The 25,123-nt window shown below is 41.0% G+C and overlaps 1 protein-coding gene and 1 long non-coding RNA gene across 9 annotated transcripts in view; both read left to right on the forward strand.

Annotated features, from left to right (window-relative positions):
* ASAH2 (N-acylsphingosine amidohydrolase 2) overlaps positions 1-25,123 on the forward strand; it is a 91,503-nt gene that overhangs the window by 432 nt on the left and 65,948 nt on the right. The window contains exons 1-5 of one of the 8 annotated variants that reach the window (XM_036924022.2): positions 16,893-18,559; positions 18,863-18,977; positions 19,686-19,742; positions 21,693-21,824; positions 24,463-24,704. In XM_036924022.2, coding sequence (XP_036779917.2) covers positions 21,698-21,824; positions 24,463-24,704 — 369 coding nt within the window. In that variant the 5' untranslated portion in view covers positions 16,893-18,559; positions 18,863-18,977; positions 19,686-19,742; positions 21,693-21,697. Of the gene's footprint in view, positions 1-16,892; positions 18,560-18,603; positions 18,978-19,685; positions 19,743-21,692; positions 21,825-22,672; positions 22,842-24,462; positions 24,705-25,123 lie in introns of those variants that run through there. The other 7 variants (XM_036924023.2, XM_057505869.1, XM_036924021.2 and 4 more) reach the window with 7 other exon arrangements.
* LOC130684577 (uncharacterized) lies at positions 4-13,629 on the forward strand. The gene is made up of 3 exons (XR_008998907.1): positions 4-109; positions 9,804-9,830; positions 12,968-13,629. It is a non-coding gene; the product is annotated as an uncharacterized LOC130684577 (long non-coding RNA).

A 25,123-nucleotide genomic window follows, 5' to 3' on the forward strand; every position in this document is an offset into this window, starting at 1 on the left:
GTAGCTTTGCTCTGACTGAGAGTGTTTTGTTTTCTCCCGAGGGAACAAAGCAATGGTTGTTTGTGTTTGCAAACGCAATCCTGTGGATGTTGAGAAGGAACAGATGTTGGTGAGCCTGCTGTTTTATTATGAAAATAAGGGATAGGTGTGGGAGTGGTGGGGGGAGCAGGTCCTTCATACTCATTCGTGTTTCTCTTGCAATGGCAGATTTTCTCTAGTTCTATCTGAATTGCAGTGCTGTGTGGTCAGGTCATTTGAATGTCACAGTTACAGTGGAAATCAAAAGGTATCTTTTGCTTGCTCTTTCTGTACATCTTCATAGCTACGTTCAGATATATGGATTTGGTTTGAAGAGTCATTTGCTGAATCGGTGAAGCCAAGTGGCAGAAATCCACTTTCTTACCCTATTTTGGAAAGCAAGCTTCCTACCATCAGGCTTAAAGAGCAGACTTCTCTAAATTCGCTATATGCCTGACTGACAGCAGCAGCATCTTGGATATGGCTTTTTCTCTCCTACAAGCTGCCGACTTCCATCTCAGGTGTGTGCAGCATGGCCTGAAATACCCTTTAGCATCCCAACTTTTTCAGTGAGTCTACCTGACTGCGTCACCCTGGCCTTTGCATCCCTTTGAATGACTTTCTCTAGTCTATTGATGAAAAAAGTATCTGAAATCCAGAGTCGATTCAAACTATCCCCAAAGGCTTGCGTTTGGTGGAATTCCTAAGGATATAGCAAAGTTTGCCTGGATATCCACGCTGGCAATGCCTCATCACCTGCCTGACGGTGATGGCATCGCTGATCCGGGTGCTGGGGCCACTGTAGCGGCAGTCAGAAGATGTGAATTCAACCTGTGTCTGCAACTTATTAGTTATTGGAACCTCATTGAGCCTAGTTGTTTCATTTGCAAAACTGGGATCCTGTGTGTGAACATCTGGAATGGTGCTGGTGACACAGAGAAGAATAGGATGAGACTCTAACAAGAAACCATCCACTGGAGAAACACTCATTCAGTACTAAGTACCACAGTAGGAGAGTGCATAAAGATTAAGAGGAAGAATGGGCTCATCATGAATTCTCTTTGGGGGACTATGTTCTTATAAGGAACATATTTTCAGCATTCTCCAGTTTACAGAGCAATGCCACACACTTCCTCTCTCTATTGCCTCCACAATCCTGTGACGTAGATTCTTGGTAGGAGCATGAGGAGAGGCTGCCCTTACCCCGTCACCTTTGCTAAAAGGACACACTTGTGCTCTGGAAATGATACCTGGAAACCTTTCCTCACTGGTAAAAGCAGAGATGCCAGGAGACGGCTCTGAACGTTCTTACAAATAGCACCTTTCCAAAGCCTTTCTGCAGGAGACATTTGCCAATCTCTTTATTTTCCCTCTCAGAGAAGGAAATGTCTGCTTCTCTGCTGAGAGAGAAGTTCAAGTCAACAATAGGCAAGAAAAGTAGAGAACATACCAAATGCCTAGTGCAAATGCACTGTTGAGCAGGAGGGAAGGAATGAAGTAGACCCTCTCTGAGGGCAGGCACCAGAAGCTCTCCTAGCATGAGGGAGGAATGGGTACTCTTACAAAACTGGTAATAGTAACTTTGAGATGGCAAGTTATCCATCCCTAGGATCAAGACTCTGAAGCAGGAGGCCAATAAGCCCCACATCACTGGATTTGAGTGTCAGATATCACCGTGCCAAAAGGAATTCTGACACCCAGGCTCCCTGCAGCAAAGGATGCTTCTGGCTGTGACCCTAAGTTGTACCACTCACCTATTTTCCCATTTGGTATGAGAGAATGTATCCCAAATTTCTCCAGAAAGGTGGGGTCCGATAACAGTTGCATGCATGGTTTTCATGAGGCTTTTCCTTGCACCATACTGAGAACAGCTTCACTCACAATAAGACGCTTGAAGAGAAGGGAAAAAGGGGGTCAGAGGTCAGTCACCTTCAGATTATGGCAGCCATAGAAGCCACAGATGGCAGTGCAGAGAATGGTACCTGTGATTGTGCAGAGAAGGTTAATATCTGCTCAGGAGGGTGACATGAGCCTCCTGCGATTCTGCCAAGAGATGGGGTCCCTAAGGGCCTCAGAGAATCTTCTGGATTGGGGAATGGGTGAAATGGGTGAAGGGCATAAGAGGTACAAACTTGCAATTATAAAATCAATTAGTCATGGGAATGAAAGTACAGCATAGGAAAATAATCAATAACTATTGTAATAACTTTGTTGACAGATGCTAACTACACTTACTATGGTGAACATTTCAGAATGTAGGTAATTGATGAATCACTATGTTACACATCTGAAACTAATATAATGTTGTGTATCAACTGTATTTCAACTTAAACATTGAGGAAAGAGGAAGAAATCTTAATCCAGAACCCATGCTCTAAACCACATTTTTTAAATCATCTCCCTGCAAGGGGCATGGCTAAAGATTCAGCTCCTCTCCTCTGAACATGGGCCACCACTTCTATTGTAAGAAAAACCATCTCAAGTTAACCTTGCCCACATTTCATTAGGTCAGAACTTCCTTCAGACATGGAGTGCAGGTTCGAAAAGGGAGCAGGAAACTCCAGGTTTCTGGGCGTACAGGAGTCATTCCTTCCAACTGTTTCTTATGCAAAAGAAAAACAAAACTCTTTGACAACCACTTTTCCTTTCTTCCTCTTCTGGGTTCTACCAGGAATCTTGAACAATGTTTTAATATTTTTAGGGGAAATAAATCTGTTTCTCTCCCACACACATTCTTTGAGTGTTGGAATCTTGAAGAAATGCTATATTCAGGAGATTTGGGGGTTTTGTTATAGTTATAAGCTTTAGTCTCAGCCCTCATTCTAATGATTTTAGGCCTGGTATTGACACTCAAAACTTCAACTGGATCCATTTTCTTCTTTCCTTCATAATGAGTTAGTTTTTCCCAAGTTTCCTTTTTTGGTTAGAGGCATAATAATAGTTCTCTCTTAACCTTAAAAAATTTGGTTTTCACCTCCCCTTCCTGCACCGAGCAGGTATCAAATTCTGGTGACATACTTCACAACACTTCTCAAACATATTCCTCCTTTCCATTCACATTGCCACCTCCATGTACTACCTTGCTTCCCCCTCAAAAGGGGTCTCTCCTTTTAAATGGTTGCCAGTCTCCACCCCAGGATGGCCATTAGCTTCCACTTTGTTTACCATCTCCCCCTCCTTCTATGCCATTAAAGCAATAAGCTGAGAAGAATTTGGAGGATTAATCTGGGTTTCTCAAGGAAAATTTGCTTGATCGATTAGTGATGTCTGTCATGGCCAAGGGATATGAAATAAGCATATTTTTGTAGCCTTTCCCCTCCCTGCTCCATTTTCCCCACTTTCATTAGGTGAATGCAAAATGCAGCTCTATTTTTGTTTTTATCTTACTCTAAAACATCCAGGGACTCTTTACTGCCTTCAGTAAGTTAAAATTCCTCAACAAGGCATTTTTAGAACTTCCAGATTCTGCCTATAACTTACCTTCTCAACTGCATCTTTCATTGCTCCCCTACAAAAGCCTACATTAGTGGGTCTCAAACTCAGTGTCACAATGGGCCAGTGAGTGAGAGAGGATGAGGTTATAACCAGAGAGCTGTGATCTTACAGAACACCATATCCTGTCTTAACTCTGGCACAATGTGGGAGAGTATCTGTGTGAACATCATCTTTCAGAAGGTTAAGGCAGAAAAAATTAACCACACTGCTTGCTATTATATATATTAACTGTGGGCTTTTTTTCCCCTGTACTTCAGTGAACACTGATCCTTTCACCTCTATAATGCTACCTGACAAAATCTATTTTGTTCAAAGTTCAGCTTGAATTCTACCTCCTTCATGAAGCCTTCCTTAATTTTTCAAACTAGATATGATATCTTTTTTATGAGCCCCCAGAGCACTTTATTTAGGATGCTCATGTTCAACCTTGTATTACATTATTTTTGCACCTGTCTTGTATTCCCCAAATACATAAACAGCAGAAAGAACAATCTTACTATTTCAATGCACTGCATACATGTTGACTCTTCATGATCTGGCATCTGTTGACCACACTTATCATGTCATTTCTTAATATCCTCTTTGCCTCTCCTGTTCTTATAATAACAAACAACTTCTAGTTTCCAAATTTCACTTGCTCTCTCATCTTCAGGCCTTTGCACACACCATGCCTTCTTATCATGTGAAGTCAATTGCCAAAATAGCCCAAGTTCTTCACCCCTCCCTGAACCCACACCTTCTGCAATGTAACTTTCCATCAAGAGGTGGAGACACATTCCCCTCCCTTTGAATCTAGGCTGGCCCTGGGAATTTCTTTGATCAACACAATGTAGCAGTCATTGCAGTGTGATAGCTCTGAGCCCAGGCCTCCAAAAGGCCTGCATGTTTCCACTTGTTTTCTTGGAAAAAGGCCCAGCTGCCATGTGAACAACCCTGTACTAGCCTGCTGGAGAATGAGAGACCATGTGGAACAGATATGAGTTGTCCCAGCAGAGGCCATCCTTAAACCAGCAGCTACCAGCCAACCCCAACCCATCCAGCAGTTCTCTGTTGATGCATTAGCAAATTCCAGAGCAGCAGAAATGCCCAGCTGGGTCCAGCCACATTGCTAGCCCACAGACAGAATTGTGAGCTAAATAAATTGTTATTTTAAGCTACTAAATTTTGGAGTGGTTTGTTATGAAGCTAAAGCTAACTGATATATTAGGTTAACAGCTACCTTTCTGGTCTCAACTTAGATATTACTTCTTTGGCAAAGCCATTTCTGATCCCCTTGGAGTCTGGGTTGGGGTTCCCTGTTATTTATTCCAGACGAACATATAGTCCAGTATTATAATTACTTGGGAATCATCTCTATCTTACAATAGATTGTAAGATTTTTGAAGGCAGGAATTCCATCTTACAAATTGTATCCTTTGAGGGCTAGCACAATATCTGATACTCTCTAGGTGTTCAGAAAGTATTTTTAAATGAAGGAAGCAATGGATTAAATCAGAGGTTGCAATCTGTGGTCTGCATATGTTCAGTTTGTCATACAAAGTGTTGACTTAATGATAAAAAAGTATTTTTTTTCAAAATTGTTTGCCTACATTTGACAAGCAAGAAATTTAAGCTAAGCACCTATATTACTAGTTTTTCATTAAAAAATAGGAAGATCCATCGACATTGGGCCTTTATTCCTTGTAGCACCTATGAGTGGTGGCTGTCCCTTTTAGATGGGCACACACTTTCTGACTGTGACAATCCTTCCTGATGCCTATTGTCCCCTCAACACCCATTGTGATTTATTGCCACATCTGTGCAATTTTTTGCAGACATCTGCCAGCTTAAATCAGCTACTTGCCTGCTGTGAGGCACTCAACACATAGGATTGCTGCTGATAAACATGTCCATTAACTTCAAGATGAGTGCGATCTAGGCAGCCTCTCTCTTCCTGGTAAGTTTTTTGTTTTTTTTTTCCTTTTTTCCACCTTGTTTATTTCACTTAGCATAATACCCTCTAGGCCCGTCCATGTTGTTGCAAATGGCAGGATTTCTTTTTTTATGGCTAAATAATATTCCATTGTGTATATGTACTACTTCTTTATCCATTCATCTATTGATGGACACTGAGGTTGCTTCCATATCTGGACCATGGTAAATAGTGCAGTGGTAAACATAGGGGTGCACGTATCTTTTTGAATCAGGGTTTTTGTTTTCTTCGGGTAAATTCCTAGAAGTGGAATTTCTGGGTTAAATGGTATTTCTATTTTTAGGTTTTTGAGAAACCCCCGTAATTGCTTTCCACAGCTGTTTGTACTCATTTGCATTCCCACCAACAGTATAGGAGAGTTCCTATTTCTCTGCATCCTCACCAGTATTTGTTGTTTCTTGTCTTTTGGATAGTGGCCATCCTAACTGGTGTGAGGTGATATCTCATTGTGGTTTTAATTTTCATTTCCCACATAATTAGTGATGCAGAGCATCTTTTCATGTGCCTGTTGGCCATTTGTATTTCTTCTTTAGAGAAGTGTCTGTTCAGGTCCTCCACCCATTTTTTAATCAGGTTATTTGTTTTTCAGGTGTTGAGATATAACTCCTTTGTATTTTGAACATTAACTCCCTATCAAATGAGTTGTTTACAAATATATTCCCCCATACTGTAGGATGCCTTTTTGTTCTGCTGATGGTGTCCTTTGCTGTACAGAAGCTTTTTAGTTTGATGAAGTCCCACTTATTCATTTTGATTTTGTTTCCCTTGCCTGAGGAGATGTGTCCAGGAAAAAATTGCTCATACTTATGTTCAAGAGATTTTTGCCTATGTTTTCTTCTAAGAGTTTTATGGTTTCATGTCTTACATGCAGGTCTTTGATCCATTTTTGACTTCACTTTTGTGTATAGAGTTAGACAGTAATCCAGTTTCATTCTCTTACGTGTCGCTGTCCAGTTTTGCCAACACCAGTTATTGAAGAGGCTGTCTTTTCCTAGTTATATATTCACGGCTCCTTTATCATATATTAATTGATGATATATATGTAGGTTTATATCTGGGCTCTCTATTCTGTTCCATTGATTTATGGGTCTGTTCTTGTGCCTCCTGGTAAGATTTTAAGCATTGCTAATGGCTCATTTTTCTCTTCTAAAATTGACTTTTTTCTTCCTCCAAAGGGTTTTCAAGGATAATTCAGCTTATAGCCTGCCTCAACTAGAGCAAGATGCTTTCTTTTGTCTCAGAATTGTTTCATTATGGTAGGAATTGTGGTTTGGCTGGAGTAGCCTTACCCAGCAGTCCCTGGCAGGGACATCAGGCCAGTTTTCTGATATTTTTTCCCTTTAATGATGCTCTTGAGGGTCTACATAAGATCTGCTGCTGGTGGTCTGTCTCCTTCATTGGAGGACTTTTTTTTTTTTGGATGACCACTCATTCTATTTATAAAGCTGGTAACTCAATGATTGGGTCTTTGAAAGAAGAAACTATCCAGCCAATTCATAGTTCCAGGTTTTAAAAGAAACTCACCAAAGCTGGTTGATGTTCAGCAGGAATGCATTGGTACAGGTAAGCCAGTTGTTTATCCCAGCATCTGTCCTAATGGGTCGGGGCACAGGACAATCCGGTAGTTGAATCTGTTGAACAAAAGTGACTCTGAAATTGACACATGGGAATATAAAAAATGCTAGTCTTCAATTATGTCTTTACCTTTGGACTCATTTGTGAGGCAACAGGCTTAACAACTTGCATGCAGCTCTGTGACACCTGGTGCTATGAATTCTCTTTTATCAATGCCAGAATAATTTATCCATTTCAGAAGAACCATTATCTCTTATGGTGCATCCAAGGTTCAGCTCACATGGGCATAAAAAAGCAGCTCAGCCTGTTCTCTGATTAGTGAAATCAATAAGCAGGTAGAACTTGCTCTGTTCCCTGAGTCCTGACTAAACTAGTTAATACCTCATCATGTCCCAAGTCCCATGTAATCAAACCACCAGCTTCTGAGGTCAACCAAGATGGAGGCTGAAGTGAACACAGTCCACCTTCTATAGCCACAAAAAGAAACAGAAACTATTTTTAGTAGTAGTTATTCTTCATTTGATGATACAAGAACAGATTAGCAGAGTTGATGCCTCCTTTTTCAGCCTAGTTAGAGAATTAAAGTATTGACTGTGTGACTTTTTCATATTCTATATTCATTCTTAAAAAAAACATTAACTTTTGCATCACAAAGGTAAAACATGATCATTACAGCAACATTCTGAATATGGTTAAGTAAAATGCAGAAAATTAAAAAAGTTCCCCAAATCCCATCTTAATAAAATGTTGTAGCATTTTGAAGTGGATTAGTCTAGTTATCTCTTTGTCTCTGCCTGATTCTTTATATTTTTGACATCTTTAAAACTTGGAGTTCTTTCTTTTAAACCTCTAACTTAAAAAAAAAATATCTTCAAGGAAAATGTTTTCAAACATGTTAGACATTCTTCTGCTGTCTTAGAGATTGTTAAACAAAAATGACTCAGGTAGTCAGTTGCTCTGATTGCTGATTATTGTCATAAATTGAGTCATTTTCATAAGTCTCTTTCAGCTATCATTTTTGATATCTGTGTGCCTGGCTCTAGAAACTTGGAGTATTCTAACTTTCTGTGATTGGAAGAAAAAGAATATATATAAATTAAAAGTCACCAAGCTCTGCATAAGCCAAAGAGCCTCTCCTATGACATAAAATGCATCAACTTAATTTCATAAATTTCTGGGACCTGGAGGCCTTTTATATTTACTTCCCATTTTTAACTGTATGTCAGAGTTGAGATTGCAGGAAATGTGATCTCTGAATTAGAGAAGTTTTAATATATTTTGAAATGTAATGTTGGGTGTCTTCTCATGTATGTGTTCACCATTTGGATGTCTTCTTTGGAAAAAAATCTCTAGTTCCTCTGCCCATTTTTCAATTGTTTTTTTTTTTTGGTTGTTTTATTGAATTGTATGAGTTCTTGATATATTTTGGATACTAACCCCTTATGGTTTGCAAATATTTTCTCCCATTCTATAGGTGCTTTTTCATTTTGTTGGTTGTATCCTTCGCTGTGAAGAAGCTTTTTAGTTTGATGTAGTCCCACTTGTTGATTCTTGCTTTTGTTGCTTGTGATTTTTACATCTTATCCAAAATATCATTGCCAAGATCAATGTCAAGGAACTTCTTTTTCACTGTGTTTTCTTCTAGGAGTTTTATAGTTTCAGGTCTTATGCTTACATCTTTAATCCATTTTTGGCTAATTTTTGTGAGTGGTGTAAGAAGGAGGTCCTATTTCATTTTCCCCATCCAGAAACAAAACAATTTGATTGGTGGCACTTATTGGACTGAAGGCAACTTTAAAAAGAGTTATGATTTTCTAAGGAGTCATCTTCATTAATTGGTGTTAATCAGGTGGCTATGTTAATCAGGATGGGTGAAGGGCTTGCTATGGTAAAATCTTAGTTGCTTAACACGTGAGAATTTATTTCTTCTTCATGCAAAACACACTGCTGGTCTGATGACTCTCTGAGGTAGATTTCTTCCAAGTGGTGACTCAGGGGTCTTGTAATCTATTATCTGAGACATACAGCTATTAGGATTAGCAGAGGAAAGGAGATCATGGAGAACTCACACCTCCTCTCAAATGCCTGCACATTAAATACTTTAATCCAGAAGTGATACATAACTGCCACTCACACCCCATTGACCAGTAACTACCAGGACGCTGTAGCGCGACTGAAAATCCTGAACTTCTTACATGCCTGCAGAGGAGTGGAGGACATTCATAGATGCATCCTGCTGGTCAGTGACTCTGGGCAAGTAACAACTTCTCCGTATGACAAAGGCTGGACTAGCTGACTAGGTGACCTTAGAATTCTTAGCTCTTCTCACAATTTCTGAGTCCAAATATTTGATTTCTTCTTATTAGCTTTGTGTTTTTGACACTTTGTAGATATTATTTTATTGTTCCTCTGAGGATATCAGGTAAATACTAGTACAGGGCACATACTTTTGTGGCATAGTGTAGCTGATGGTTAAGCTAGAGGGCTCTGAAGGCAGGTGATCTGGTTTGAATCCAGCTTGGTCTCTTACTAACAGTATGACCTTTGGCTGTTTAATTTCTTGATGACTCTTTTTCTTTTCTGCCCTTTACTATAAATGTAAAATGGGGATAGGAATAATACTATCTTCCTAGGATTACTGTGAGTATTAAATGAGATGCCATGAATTGCTCTTAGAACAGTGTCTGAAATATCCTAAGAGTTCAATAAGTTTATTTCATTTTATTTTTTGTTATTTTTAAAGGATGACTATCTCCCTTGCCCTGGCTGGGTAAGTGTCTACATAGTAACAGCTCAGTAAACTGTTGTCCTTCAAGTCCTGGCATAATTAGCCAGCCTAACCCATGCAAATCTTGTTAATCTACTGACCCATAAAATGGAGTCATAAACGCTACTGTAGGTGATCTGGGTCTTTGACCAAGACCACCAGCCCCTTTGGACTCGTGATTCATCGGCTTTAGCTTCCATTCCATCCCTACCTGGCCCTGGTGGGGCTCTGGATCTGAGCTGCATCCTGCCTTTGGCTCCTGCAAGCTCAAGATTCCTGCCTGGTTTTCCCCACCTGTCACTGAACTCCGGCTTTCTCACATAGACTTCCTGGGCTGGCTGCTTTGATTCCTGGGGAACCCACTTACCTTGGGTGGGATCTCCCGACCGAACCTCAGCCCTTCAGGATCCAAACCCTGCCTCAGCTTCTGGTTCACAGTGAGGCTTGGTCCTGGCTTCCACACAACGGAGGGAGCATCAGACAGACACCCCTTCTCATTTCATCGCCATAACCTTTGAGTCTGGGTATTTATGCCGCCTGACCCTATCGCCACCCCAAATCAGTAACAAACCCAGGATGTTAAGTCCTCCTGTAGGTAGATACACACGAACAAGAACTTTTTTCTTCTCCCTCTAGATCTTAAGTGGATTGTGCTTAGGAGTGAGTCAGACAAACTGTAACGAGAGAGACCCTGAGAAATGGCATGTGTTCCTTCTCTGGCATAGGAACAGTCTGGGTTCCCTCCCCTCTTGCTTTTTGACTGACCTAAGGGGGATCCTCCCTGAATGGTTACGAGTGCATTTGCTCCAGGCAATGAAGAGAGCACTTCTCAGCAGGCAGGGCTCCTCCTCAGGCTTGGTTCTGCCTAATGGATGAAAGTTAATATGCTTCTGTGTCAAGCTCCACACAGGTCTTTCTTTCCCCTCTTGGCCAGAGAGAACATTGAGTTAGGCTGAACTTTGATACAAGTAAGTTGCTTCCTGCTTCTCTTCGCCCTTTCTTTTTCAAGTTGTATCAAAGGGTGTTGTGGTCCTTTTTCTGCAAGTGCATAGTACAGGTGGGAGGTGCAAAGCATCTGAGATTTATGGAGAGGCAAAGAATTACATCAAAAGATGTTGTCATCCTGTCCCTGAAATGATGATTAATGCCACCAGTCTGCTTTCCCCCCAGTCTGCCTTCATGATCTTGTATGGCAAACAGGTCAAATTTGTCACTGCCAAATGCAATAAATTCGTATCTGCGGCTTTGAAAAAAGATAAATCATCAGAGAATAATTCCAAGCAATCTGCAAAGGTTACTGAGCACCATACTGTTTAACAGTTTGAGAAGTAGAAGAGTTTTGCTATTTCAGTTTTATCTAAATTTTTAATCCTCTGGATGTTTCAAAAATGGCAAAGACACTCTATCTCCCTAAGGCTGAGTTTGTCAAACACTAGCAGGGAGATTCTTAGCAGCAAGCATGCAGAATACACCAAGAAAAGAACTATGCTGTATGGCTGAAAATGCATAGAATTTTCACATTCTACTCCACATTCAGCCTAATTACTATAATAACTCATTTGCTTCATGCTGTACAATCAACAAAGAATATTGTTTTTAATGTAGTCTATGTGAATCTTTCAGCAAGGTAGGTTTTTTGTTAGTCTTCATTTTTTCAATAAGGGGAATGAAACAGAGGGATTAAGGTCACTGAGAAAAACACCTCAATCTGCAGATTCCAAATTCCAGTCCTTCCTATAACTGAGAGAGACTCAACATCTCTCTTTATCTTTTGCCCTTAGTATTGAAGACAGGACTGGTGTAAATCTGGGGAAAGAAATTCTGTTGCCCTGGAGTACTTTACCTACCCTTTCCTCTGGGAACATTGGCGACTGTCAGTATTGCTGGGAACGTGGGCTTTGTGAATCCCCAAGAGAAGGAGAGCTATGGTCTGCTCCTCTGTCACCTACCGTCTTCCTCCCATACCCTGCACAGTGGTCAGAGCCGACGCCTTCCCCGTAGGATGAGCCTGGGCTTCCCACTTCAGTGAAGCACACCCCCTAGTCGAATCCTCCAGCTCAACATACGGCGGGTGCAGAAGGGGGTTAATAAGACCCATTCTCTCCAGCTGGGAACAGAAGGCACCTCTCTTCTATTGCTTGAGGTTTGAGGTCAAGATTCAACTGAGACAAGTGGAAAGGTGAATCTATAAATAGTCAAGATGAGACTGCTTTGGGGTTCAAAGGAATCTTTTCAGTCTTCTGTAGAGCCCACGAGGTGGTAAGGTACCGCCATGGCAGCTCTGTGTGCTTAAAACTGACTTCTTTTCAGACCTAATGAAAACTTCATTGTGCCAGACTGCTTATCACTTTTAACTTTAAAGATGTTCTCAGAGGCAGCTTGGCAGACGCAGTGTCCATATTCCCCAAAGGGAGGCCTGATGCTCACTCTTGTGAGATGTAGTTTGACAGGATCTTAGTTGGACAGAACAGAATGCACTCCAGCTAGCTTAAGAAGGAAGGGACTTCTTAAGGTATAAAGAGAACTTGTCAAATCTTTGCAAAGGCTGGCAACCAAGAGTTGAGATTGAGCTGTCAGGAAGGACTCCCCAGCTTCCACTGGGACACTGAACTGCTAAGGGAGAAGCTACTCTGGTCACAGCCATGGGATAAAGAAGCAGGTCGTTGCCTCTGGAAGAATCCATCAAGCTGCCCACTCAGTCATGCTGCCATGACCCAAACCAGAGAAATGAGTGTCCTCTCCCCTGCCTCTCCCCGCAAGTAGCTCACTTCTGTGTCAAAATCTCCCATTAGTGCGTCTGAAAGGCAAAAGCTAAGCAACACCAAAACTCTAGCCGAATGAGTCCCACCTCTGCACAGCAGATGGGTTTAGAAAGGGTGTTGGCTGAAAGGACTCTACAATACCCACCAGGCTGCTCTTAACCCACCTCTCTGCTGACTACCAGCATATCCAAGACCAAAGCTTATTTCCCATTTGTAAATCCTGGGAGGGAAAATCCCAGAGCAAAATGCCTTTGAAACTGTAATCAGTCAAAGGGAGAAATAAAGTTTAAAATCCATTTATTGCTTACAAGGAGTCATCCTGCATCTCTCTCTCTCCTGCTGTGGCAGAAGCGAGCAAATACTCTCCCAACCTTTCAGGTTCAGATAAGCTCTTGCTGGCCCATGTAATTACCCACTGATATGGAGATGGACTACTTCTCTCCACCCCTTGGAAACACCTGTTGATATGGAGCTACACTAAAAGCAGGCGAGAGATTCTGGAAATATTGCAATTTTACCCACACCATCCATCTGTCCTCCCTGTCCATCATCCATTGATCTACCTGTCTATCCATTGATCAAATGTTTGCACTTTTAGTATTGTTTTTCTTTTTCTCCTTTATGTGTCTATAAGAAAAGGAATTCTAAAAAGGCTTAATCACAATACCATTACCACATCAACATTTTAAACAATAATCCCTTAATATCATTAAATATCTAGTCAATGGTCAAATTTTCCCAATTGTCTCATAATTTTTAAAACCACTTTCTTGTAATAACTTTGTATGGTGACAGATGGTAATTACACTTACTGTGATGAGCATTTTGAATCACTATGTTGTACACCTGAAATGAATATACTATTTTATGTCAACTATACTACAAAAAAAAAGTAAAAATAGAAAGCAAGTTTGAATCAGTTTCCAAATAATGATGGTTTGGGGCTTACAACATAAATTGGTTTATGCGTCTCTTCGGCTTTTTTTAACCCGTAGCTTTCTTCACCTCCTCTTTCCCCCTGGTGGCTCTCCTCTCCTCCTGTCTCCCTCTCCCCTCCTGTCTCCTCCCCTTCTGCGCCCACCCTCACTCTTCCTCCTCCATCTTTCTCTCTCTCTCTCGCCTATAATTTGGCTTTTCCAAGACACCTTTATATAGGAAAGAGCATACGTCCTTGATTTCTTGGTCCTTTGTACACCACCCCCTTTCTCTTTGCCAGTTTTCAGAAAACAGGTTCCTCTGCATCTCTTAACAGTAATCAATGGACTTTTTTATAGCACTATGACATCAAATTTGATTTCCTTCAATCTATTGTGGTTATTATTACTTTTTGTATATGCTCAAAATGGTCCGTTTTTTATTAGTGGCAACATCTAGGTATTTTTGAAACTATTCTAATCATTGTGATAACTTCCTTGATTTCTGGTATGAAAAAATGTTCTAAGTTTAGTTCATGTATTTCTTGCCTTAGATTCAGAATCTGCCATTTTTTCAAAGATCTCTTGTTCCTTTAAGCAAAAAATAGTATTTACAGACCATAATTTGGGTGCTATATGAATGCAATGTGTTTTTCAACGTAATTTATTCTTCAGTTATTCCAAGAATTAATGAATGAAAAAGAATGTGACCATTAGCCTGGAGTATATGCAATTAGCCTCAGGTCTTTTAAAGACCCTTCCTTGTAGGCATAATTATTAAGAGAATTTGTGATGTTAATGATGATCAGTTAATTGCTTAAGATTTGGGCTTTGGGGAGAAACGTTCTCTTGACTTAAGTACAGCTTATATATTTTTCTCCAGCTGCCGTTACCCTACATTTGGTAGTTTTCCCTCTGTGACAGGATGTGAAGATACAGAGGACCTGACTTGCTTCACCATCTGCTAATGAGGTGTGAACACATGGCCTAGCAGATCCCTAGTGGCTGCCATGGCAGGGCCTGAGTTGAGGTGATGAGACAGGGACCATGGGCTTAGACAGAATAGGGTGAGGGCCTCAGGAAAAAGCAAGGCAGGATATTTACAGTCAGAGCAATGTAACTACACGCAAGGAAACCCCCTACCAAAACTCTGTGTTAAACATTAAGCTCTAGAGTCATTCTTCAGTGAAATCAGTTGATATTCCCCAGATAAAGGAAAGTAGCCCATGTTTTTATTATGCTAATTGTTTGTAATCATGTATAAGATTCACTTTAGCATGCTAAAAGGGACTTAACATCTCAAGGACAAATACCCTAAGGCCACTTTTAACAAGTCCACACCCTAAGCCCTTTATCAGTTCCCAAAAATCCTCAACTGCCTATAAATCCCCTAGACAATGTACCACCCCAGGCTCTCTTGTCCCCTCCTGGCCTAAGCCAGGAGCTCTTTCCTCTCACTTTATTTCTAAATAAAAGCCTCTACCCTGGCTCTCCTACCTTGGGTGTTTGCTAAGTTCATTCTTCGACTCCACAAACAAGAACCCTGGAATCATGGACAATAAGAGTTTGGTGAAAGGCAAGAGGTCTTATCCAGGAATCTGGAGAACTGGGCCCTCATTCATGAAGAACTGCTGCTTAGTCATGCTCACTTTTAACTATTCTTTCTTGTTCTGGAGGCCATTTTAACTTTCCATGTGTCTTCCCTCACCTGTAAAATGGGTAGAGTATGAGAGAGTTTTGGGGTAGCGAATGGAGAGAGTCATCCTTATCCTAGTGAACAGGATTTATCTGAAGGTCATTTGGACAGAAATAAAATGTATGTAAAATTTGGACAGAAGTAAAATATTTGCAAATATGTTAATATATATATATATAGTTTTGTCATTACTATATCTTTCCCTCAACCCAAGGTAGTCTGATTCGTGGCTGCAGGACCCAGCTGTTTTGATGGGCAACACAAGCCCCTTGGCTCGATCTTTTCTCTACTGGTTCTGCCACAGTTCTTAGAATCTCCTTGAGTCTCACCCCCTCAGTGTTCAGGTCTGGGCCTTCAAACATTGTCTGGGATAAATGATATATGATGCCATTATCATCTACTAAAACCCTGGTTGAAATGATCTTATCTGACTAGACTGTGGTCACCTACCAAGTCCCGGAGTGAAAGAGCATGGCATGGCTCCTTTTATTGAGGAAGGTGGCTAGAGAGGTCTGGGAGGGACCATGGGGGACCCCCACCCTCCCCTCCACTCCCCCACTGCAAGGGAGGAGGAGACTGATGGCAGGTCGCTGGCGGGTATCTGCCGCTTTCACTTGGAGAACCACTGCAGAGCTGCCCCATCCCTAGCTTTCCTGGGCCTGCATCTTCAACTTTTTTGCTGCCTTCCAGTGAATTCACTTCTCTCTCTTTACCCCCTGTCTTAAGTGAGCTACATTTTCTCTCCATTACTTGATACCAAGAATTCTAACATTAATGCACAAAGAAAGGAAAACCTTGTTTAACACTGTTGGGAGAGCATTGTGTGTTTTCCTCGGTCCTTGTCCCCGCCACAACAAAGAACTGAAGGGCAGAGGCACAGTAGTGAAGCAGAGTAAGTTTTATTTAAAGTTACTTAAAGAGAGAAAAAGTACAGGCGACCTCAGTGAGGAGAGGCACCCTGAAAGGTTTGGAGAGGGAAAGTTTAAGATTAAAAGGTTACACACTTAGAAAGTGCGGGTGACCTCAGAGAGAGGAGCACCCCGAAAGGCTGGGGGTTTGCCCTTTTAAGGATTCTTCAGGAATGTGACCAAGGGCTGGGGGTGCAGACTTGTTAAGTGGTCTTTGAATACTTAGAATTAACTTAACACAAGGAACTTCCTGCTCTGATTTCTCCCTGGGATACTGGCATTCCTGGAATCAAGAACAGATTGCCTGCCCAGCCCCCAAGGTGGGCTGAGTTATTGTCTGTTTGGTAAAGAGGAAGTTAAGAATCTTACTTCTCAACTTTCTGGGTATTAAAATGCAATCTTTAAGATGGAATCCTTCCTGCCTTTTACTATGTTGTTCACAGATGAGCCTGCTTAACACAATAAAGACATGGGCTATGCTGAGGTACCTTCCTTTATCTGGGGAACATTCAAACATTCCAGGCTAAGTTACTCCTAGCTTTCGAGTTTTAATTGATTAACTCTGGGTCTTTTGAGTGGGCTTTCCTGGCCTTTTTCTCTTTCCACCCCGCTCATATCTATTTTCCTGCCTAGCAACACCATAACTTAACCTGCTTGCCTCTATCTTTTAGTAGAGATGTAGCCAAGACACATTACTAAATGCCCTATCTGAAGGCTTTCCTATTTCTAATATTTCCACTGGAACTTTAGGGACTCATCTCTCTCAAAGCTCCGTGAGGAAATAAATGGCCTATGGCCTTCAAACTGCTTCCTGGATAGTGTGGATTTACTAGAAAAAAAGAAAGATTTTGGCCTATTTCTTCCTCTGTCTCTGGTGGGCCATTCTTTAACTACATGCTGTTATACAGTACATATTCTCTAAGACGATGTAGGCAGAAAAGTAGAAATGAGTGGGTTGGAGAGAGAATTCAGGTCAGTAGACCCACTAAAAGGGACTCAAAGTGTTAACCAGTCAAAACTAGAGAGCCAGAAAAGACTCACAGAGTTAATATTAATCAGTTGACGCTCCAAAGGCCAGGAGCAACCTGGAATGTCCAAATATTCCCCAAATAAAGAAAAGCGTCTGAGCACAGCCCATGTCGTCATTGTATCAATTAGATCATGCCATTTTAAGGTGTACTCTAGCCTGGTAAAAGGCCCAGTTTATTCTTTAACTTAACCTACATGTTGTTTTTTCCTCCCCCAGCCCCTAATCAAGTAGCCAGAGACAAGTATTCTGATTGATTTAGCAAACAAGCCCAGCTATAAACAGCAAAGTAAAAACAGGAAAGGTTCCATCTTAAAACTAAGGTTGCTTTTAAAACCCAGGAAATTAAGAAGTAAGATTCTTAACATATTCTTTAGCAGACAATAACTCAGCCCACCTTGGGGGCAGGGAAGGCGGTCTTGATTGATATGTTCCCAGAGGGAAGCTGCTATTCTGGGGAGGAACTGGATCAGTAAATTTCTTGTGTTAAGCTAATTTTGCAGAATTACCTGGAGGACTGATAATAAAAGAGATGAAGTGTCTTTCATCAAAGATAAACATCATGAGACCACTTAAAAGTCCACATAGCCATTTGTCACATTCTTGAAAAATTCTTTTCTTTCCCCCTTTTTAAAAAAAATTTTTTTATTAAGGTATTATCTTAAATATTCTTAAAATGGGGAGCCCCCACCCTTTCAGAGTGCATCTCTCTCTAAGGTCGCTCGCACTCTGTAAGTGTGTAGCCTTAAATAAAACTTTCTCAACCTTTCAGGCGGGCCTCTCCTCTCTGAGGTCGCCCTCACTTTCTCTTTAAGTGCAGTGACTTATATAAAGCTTTTACTCTGCTTCACTACTGTGTCTCTGCCCTTCAATTCTTTGTTGTGGCAGGGACAAGATCCAAGGAAAATAAACAAAGCCCCCCTAACAAGGAGGTAAAACATTTAATTTTCTCCATTGCAAAAAAGCTACATGGCTACTGTAGAAATACCAAGGGTCAAAAGGGTGAAAACAAAACTCACCTATAATCTTATCAGGTAATTACTTCTTAACCTTTTGCTGTACTTTCTTACAGTGTTTATAACCATACATGTGTAAATTATATATACTTTACAAAAATAGGATGATATTGTTTTGTAAACTTAAAAGAACTTAATATTTAGTAACCTTTTCATGTCATGAAATTATTCCCTTGAATACAATTTGTAATGTTGCTATAGCATTCTTGCCCTGTTGTATATATATTAGTCACGTACCTAGCTCATCTAAAATGTTGGATTCTTTTTATACATGAGGATCTAAGAATTAAAATCACTTTTCTTTTCTGAAATTGGTGTATATATTGTCCAAGGGGACCCACAGCCTACACTAATGTCCAGCATATCATATTCCCTCTTGATCTCTGGTTGAGTGACCAGTGGTAAATAGGTAAATAAACCAGGTGCTTGTATGTGTGTGTGTGTGTGTGTGTGTGTGTGTGTGTGATATAGTTCAGGTTGTACACATTGCACAGAACTTGTCATGCTGGAAGAGTTGCATAAAGGCTAAATGACCTTCAGTCCAGCAGGCCTTCTCTAATTTCTACCTCAGTATCAGGCCGTCCCAGGGGAAGTTTTGCTTATATGCCTTTTGTTATCAATATACTTTAATCTCATCCTTGTACCAAGCCCACAAAGGTATGCTAATGAGAACTCAACTCTCCTAGACATGACTGTGAAAATCTCTCCTCAGTAGGTTTCAGAAAGTGCTGAGAAGTCTTAGCCACCAGCAAGGGGAAAGGAAACAAGATTCTGAACCTTCATTTGCTCTCCAGCAATGCAAAAATCCTTCTGAGTGGTTGAACCAGGTAAGAATATCTGTGTTTTCCCTGAGAAGGGAGTTCTTTAATCATCCAATTGTCTGAGAGAGCTTGATGAAATGCTAAAGCTTCATTCCATGCTCTTAGCTTTGGAAACCCATTTTGCCAAATTACTACTTCTCACTCTCACAGTCTTGAAAAACAGACACCTAAATAAAGATGTGGCAAGTGGCTCGCTATTGTGTCATGAGAGCCTCATTGTTTAACTTGTAGCATTATGCTAGGTTAAGTGGGGATCATTAGGAAATGTACAACTTCAAGTTCTCATCATTGGCTCAGCCCTCAAAGGTGCATTTGCACTCTGAAGGTAGACAAGACTTTTGCTTAAACATTTAAATTCAGATTTTACTCATCAATGAAAAATAAATAGTGCTCACTCTTTACCAAAGGACAGTAATATGCTGGTAGTAATTCTTGTAACAGAGTGGTTAAACTCTCGAGAAATATGATTGAAATCCGAGTAAGAACTGGAAACTAATGTTAAATCCAGTGCTGTTGTTGAGTTGTGTAGAAGGCCAGTGGTGATCAGTTCAGCAGAACAAAACTAGCTAAAAAAAAGTATGATTCTGAACCTTGTCTGTTCGTTACACTGGCTCCTCCCATGTGGCCACTTTGGTATCTACAATCTGCAATGTAGATGCTCTGGGGTTGGGAGGCCCAGCTGTCAATCACCCATTTTTAATTGTCTTTGTGCAGAAGCCGTCTCAGCTCATAGGAAGGCTTGTAGAAACCAAAGCTTTCAACAAGACCAAGGTAAAGTGGGTTTGAAGTTTGCTACTGAAACTGCACCCAATGACTGGAAAACCTCTGTGGGTTACCAAAGTTTTGGAGGCATGTCTCAGATGTGTTTCCTGACTCCTGGAGGCTGAGAGCTGAAGTTGGGGCTAAGATACAGAACGAATTTATTTGCCTTAAATTTGAAATTGGCCCTGCTAGAGGAGTGAAGGTGATTTTGGTGATGATCAATGGGTGAGGAAAGCCTGCCGGTAGCCAGGAAATTTGGGGAGATGTTCCAGTGTCTGTGTCCACTCTCAGTTCAGCCCTACATCAGAATTATTTGCTGTTAGATTGTTTTTTAACTTTTAGTCCAGGAATTGCAAAATAAAATAACTACAAAGACCAGGTAGTGACTTAGGTAAGATCCACTGGGAAGGAGTTGTGGCAGTTTAGAGAATGTATGCCCTATCTAAAGGGAACAGCAACTGCTAAGTTTTATGAAATTCTTGGCACATGGGAATGCTAATTCACTACTGCCATATTTTATGAAATATTTTGAAGTAAAAGAAGTTTCAGATTTGTAAATCTGGACTCTATTTTTACAGATAAACTGTGAGTTCTATCTTTTATCTTGTCAAGTCAAATTTTAAAAATATTGGGCCATGAGGAACACATCCATTTATTGACAGTTTGCAACTTCTGGGGTAGCAGTATCTTACATATTACCCATTTGGGTGGCAGGTCTTGGGACCCTGATCCCATCTCACTGATTTGGCTTCCTAAAGCATAAGTTAGGAAAATGGGCTCTGAAGTTCCTATCTGTGATTCTAATAATCCTTTAATACTAGCCTCATATAAACTCCCTTTAATTGAGGATATTGAAGAGCACAGAGTCCTTACCATTTTGGAACCTAATGATAAATGCTAACATTGTGAGAACTAATTATATTCCATGGAACAAAAGAATTATTGCATCATCTCGTTTTATAAGAACTCTGTGAGATAAGTACTAAAATTATTATTATCTTCATATCCCTATTTATAGATGGGGGAACTGAGGCTCAGTGTTGGGGAGGATTTCTCAAGGTCACCCAATAAGTGACAGAAGGGAGATTTGAACTCTGGAGTCAGACTTCAGAATCCAGTTTTTAATCACCGTATTATACTTTCTCCTGCTACATGATATGGATTTTTAGCTTCCATAGTCTGTTTTGGTGATGATAAATTCTGTTCCTAAAATATTTTAAGGAATCTATAAGGATATTTTCTGTTTTTGTAAAACATGGGCATTATCTTTTTCCTCATCCTTCGATACACAGTTTGCAAAATGTGTAGGATCCTTTTGGTCACAGAAGAGGGCAGTTTTGCTAATGCCTGGCTTGAAATCAGAGATGCTAAGTTCCTTTTCTATGCCATTTTCTCATCACGTAGTTATTGAAGTTAGAAGATAGAGTTTAAAGGCCAAAGTTGTGTGTTTCACCTCCATGTAGGTAAGATAATTTTGCTTAGTCCATAACAGAGTACAACCCTAACTCTATCCAGCCATCTTACAAGTACAGGCAGTGTGGGTACATCAATCATCTCTGTTGACAGAAGTGCTCTGACCTAGACCTATGTACAAACAACATCATCATCATAAATGAAAGCAGTAGGATGTAACCAAGGAATACAAATAGATTTTAGCTGAGTTGCTAATGCCAAATGATGGGTGGTGGCCTCCAGGATGAGCACTGTGCTGAGAAAGATGTGGAAACCCCATCTGAGCTTACCCGAGAGGGCTGTAGTTGATTGGTCTTGTCTGCCACAGGCTCGGGACATGGAACTAGTGCCTTGTGGGCTCAGCCTTCCATCCGTGGTATAATTTACTCATGTGAAAGAGCTGGGACATCTTAACCTTGAGCAGCTCAGAGCATATGCATTTTAATTTGTAGTCCTATCTTTTTCTGCCTCTTCCATATTTCTTCTTCCATTTCTAACTTTCCTCAGGAGAAATGGCTAAACGTACCTTCTCCACGTTGGAGATATTCCTGATTTTCCTCCTTGTGTTGATGACTGCCATCACGGTGGCCCTTCTCAGCCTCTTGTTTATCACCAGTGGGACCATTGAGAATCACAAAGGCAAGTGTCTTGGGCTGTCTTGATGCTATTCCCAGCCTGCAGGAAATTTCTTAATTACTGGGTATGCTAAGGCAAGAAACTGTGTTTGCTGATAATGCTGAAAATAGTTCAATGTGTACTTAAGCAGCCTAGGGTGGCCATCAACTTTTACATTAATTGCCCTTTCGGCATTGATAGCAGTTTTTATCATGTTTACCTTTGCCCCCGTATAGCCACTTGACAGGCATTCTGACATGCACTTACTTGTCTCTCAGTTTTCCACTGATCTAAGCACAGTTCAGGATTCCTCAAGGCCCAATAATGAGAGCTTCTGCCTTAGCCTCTTTCTGGGCACCATTGTCTTCTGGAGGCATGAAGAGAATGAAAGACCCACTGACTATCAACTAGCCTGCACAAAGCTTCAAAGAAGGGAGTCTTGAACTCAAGTCCTTCCAAGGGCCAATCAAGTTCTGTAAATAAGATGTAGTGGGGAGGCGGTGAAGGGGGTCCGCAGCCCCTCCTGAGGGCAAGTCATTTGTAGTCATGGTATCAAATGGACTCAGATCTTGTAAGTTTATAAGAGAATCTGGGAATTGGGGGATTTAGGCATCTTCTGATTTTGTTTTGATACTGGCAATTAATTTAGCTTTTGAAAACTATCTAGGCTACATTTACAGGCAATATTGGACCCATGGTCTCTGATGGAGCCTCTACTTTGGTAGATGGGTTACACACCTGATAACCAAGAAGGCAGGTGGGGATTGAATGATTTAATCAAAGTAAAGGGAAGAACTGGCCTCTGGCCAAATGGAGAAGGTGTTTTACACCTCAGTTTTTTCTGTGGCCTTTTCTCTTTTCCAGTGTATTCTCTACCATGTTCCTGTGCTTTCCATTTCCTGCAAACACAGAGGAACAGAGATCCTCTGTGCCAGCAGAGGGCAAAGCAGGATCTTGGGCTGCTGGCAATGAAAGGAACTGTAGGACTGACTGACTTACTTTTAGTTCTTAAAAATAGAGAATTAGGAGGCTGAGACTCAGGTTGGTTATCAATAATTATAGTACTTATTTTCATAGTAGAAGTTGCTGTTTATTGAATAGTTGCTTTGTGTCAAGCATATTTTTCTCATTTAATTCTCACAAAAGTTCTGTAAAGTAGATGCTAGCCTTGGCACCATTTTGCAGATGGGGAACCCGAGACCCTGTGATCACAGACAACTTGCCCTTGGTTATGTGACCAGGTTGGGCTTTGATTGTCCTCTGCTGGTATAAACGAGGCGATAGCAGAGGTGCTGCTTCCCTGCGGTGTTTGGTGTTCTATAGAAAATGTGGGCGTGAGGATGAGACTACATGAATTCTAATAATGGTTAGTTAGAATGTGGATGGAATAGCATCTGACTTGAGTTGGAGGATCTGGGCTGGGCTTTGATTAATCGTAAGCTCTCCCTGAAATCTCAGTGAAATCATGGGTCTGGACTTCAGTTTTCTTATATATAAAACTGTGGAGAGTGGACTAGGTGATCTCCAAGTTTTCTTGAGCTCCAAAATTCTAGGATCCCAGAAGGAGTTGACTGTCCATCTCTTGCCAAGTACTTTGTGACACTCAAATGCTTTGTGATATTGACATTGTTGCCTGGGTGCATCCTGGCTGTTGTTTGGGGTGGAAACAAACACATACATGGAGTATGTGAGATAATCTAAATATGTAAATAAAAACAAAGTTATATGCCAGTCATTGTTCTAAATTTTAATATATACCAACATATTTATTGTTTAAAACAACCCTAGGAAGTAGTGTATTATTATTATCTCCATTTTATGAATGAAAAAAATTGTGATGAAATAGGTTAAGTAATTTGTTCAGCCAACAAGTGGGAGAGTCAGTTTTCAAACCCAGGCTGTTTATTTCTGGCACCTGTCCTCTTAGACTATCTTTATGCCATTCCACCTTCCTTGATATTTGTGTGTGTGTGTATGTTTGTGTGTGAGAGAGAGATATTAATATAGAATATATATGTGGGTATACACACATACATATGTGGTGAAAGGAGAATAATTAAAATAAGGTAGAACTATGTCAACAAGTGTACAATGATCTAGGTTACATTAAGAATGAAAGTCTTTAGAAGGTTGAGGAGGATCTGAGCAGGGCGGAGAGAGCTGGGGTGGCACCCTGCAGATGAGGATTTGAGCTAGATCTGTGTGTGATGGGAATGAAGAAACTCTGAAGGGGCTGTGGAAATTGATGGTGGAATGGAAAGGATTGAGGTCTCTGGATGGAGAGGGTGATAGAAACAAGTCTCCAGAGGCTGGCTTTAGTAGGTTCTGTGCCGGGAACCCGCCACTAACTCAGGAGAGGTTGATGGACGTTTAACGGAGGCCTTGAATATTAGGCTGAATCATCTTCAATTCAAGAAAAAGATCCTCCTTAGGATTATGACAGAAAACAGTTTCCTGAGATGGTTCTCACCACATGAATATCTTATATATGGTTCTCAGCATATATATGTGTGTGTGTGTGTGTGTGTGTGTGTGTGTGTGTGTGTGTGTCCTAAATATAAGAGAACGTACAAAAATTTTTCCTGAACCTTTGGGTTCTAATTGATGATGGCAAATAAGTGGACTGATATGTTGTTTCTTAAATATCTTATTCTGGTTTTAGATTTAGGTTCTCCAGCCACACAGAGCCCTCCAGCCCCTCCGGGCTCCACAGCACCTCCGGCCCCTCCGGCCCCTCCAGGTTCCACAGCCCCTCAAGGCTCCACACGCACCCAGGGCTCTACAACCACCCAGTCGTCTCCAGGGACCACCACGCCAGAGCCTCCCCTGTTTCAGAACTTCAGTGGCTACCACATTGGAGCCGGGCGAGCTGACTGCACGGGACAAGTAGCTGATATCAGTTTGGTAGGTCTGTCACTTGCTCTTCAAGGAGACTGTGAAAGCAGTAATTTTGTGATTTTTCATCCTTCATTTATTATCATCACCTTCTCACTTCTCTGTTGACCTCACTGCTGCATGACACAGTGAATATTGTACTCTAAAGGACAGGGGAACTTTCATTCAACCACAGCCCTCTTGTAAAGTCAGTTGGCCATTTTTTATGAATGGAAGTGTCAGGACTGGCAAACAAATACTACAGGGAACGGGCAGGTACCATAAATGACCGAAGCGTGCCAGTGCAAGGTGATTAGTGTCTACTGAATCCTCAGTATGAGGGGCGCTGCTAAGTTGTGGGCACGACGGCGCAAGTAGGAAGTGTATGGCTTCAGCTGATTTTGTTGCCATGTAAGGATATGAACTGAGGGCTGCCCTATCTTTGCAGT

This window comes from Manis pentadactyla, chromosome 8 (genome assembly GCF_030020395.1).
Source record: "Manis pentadactyla isolate mManPen7 chromosome 8, mManPen7.hap1, whole genome shotgun sequence".
NCBI lineage: Eukaryota > Metazoa > Chordata > Mammalia > Pholidota > Manidae > Manis > Manis pentadactyla.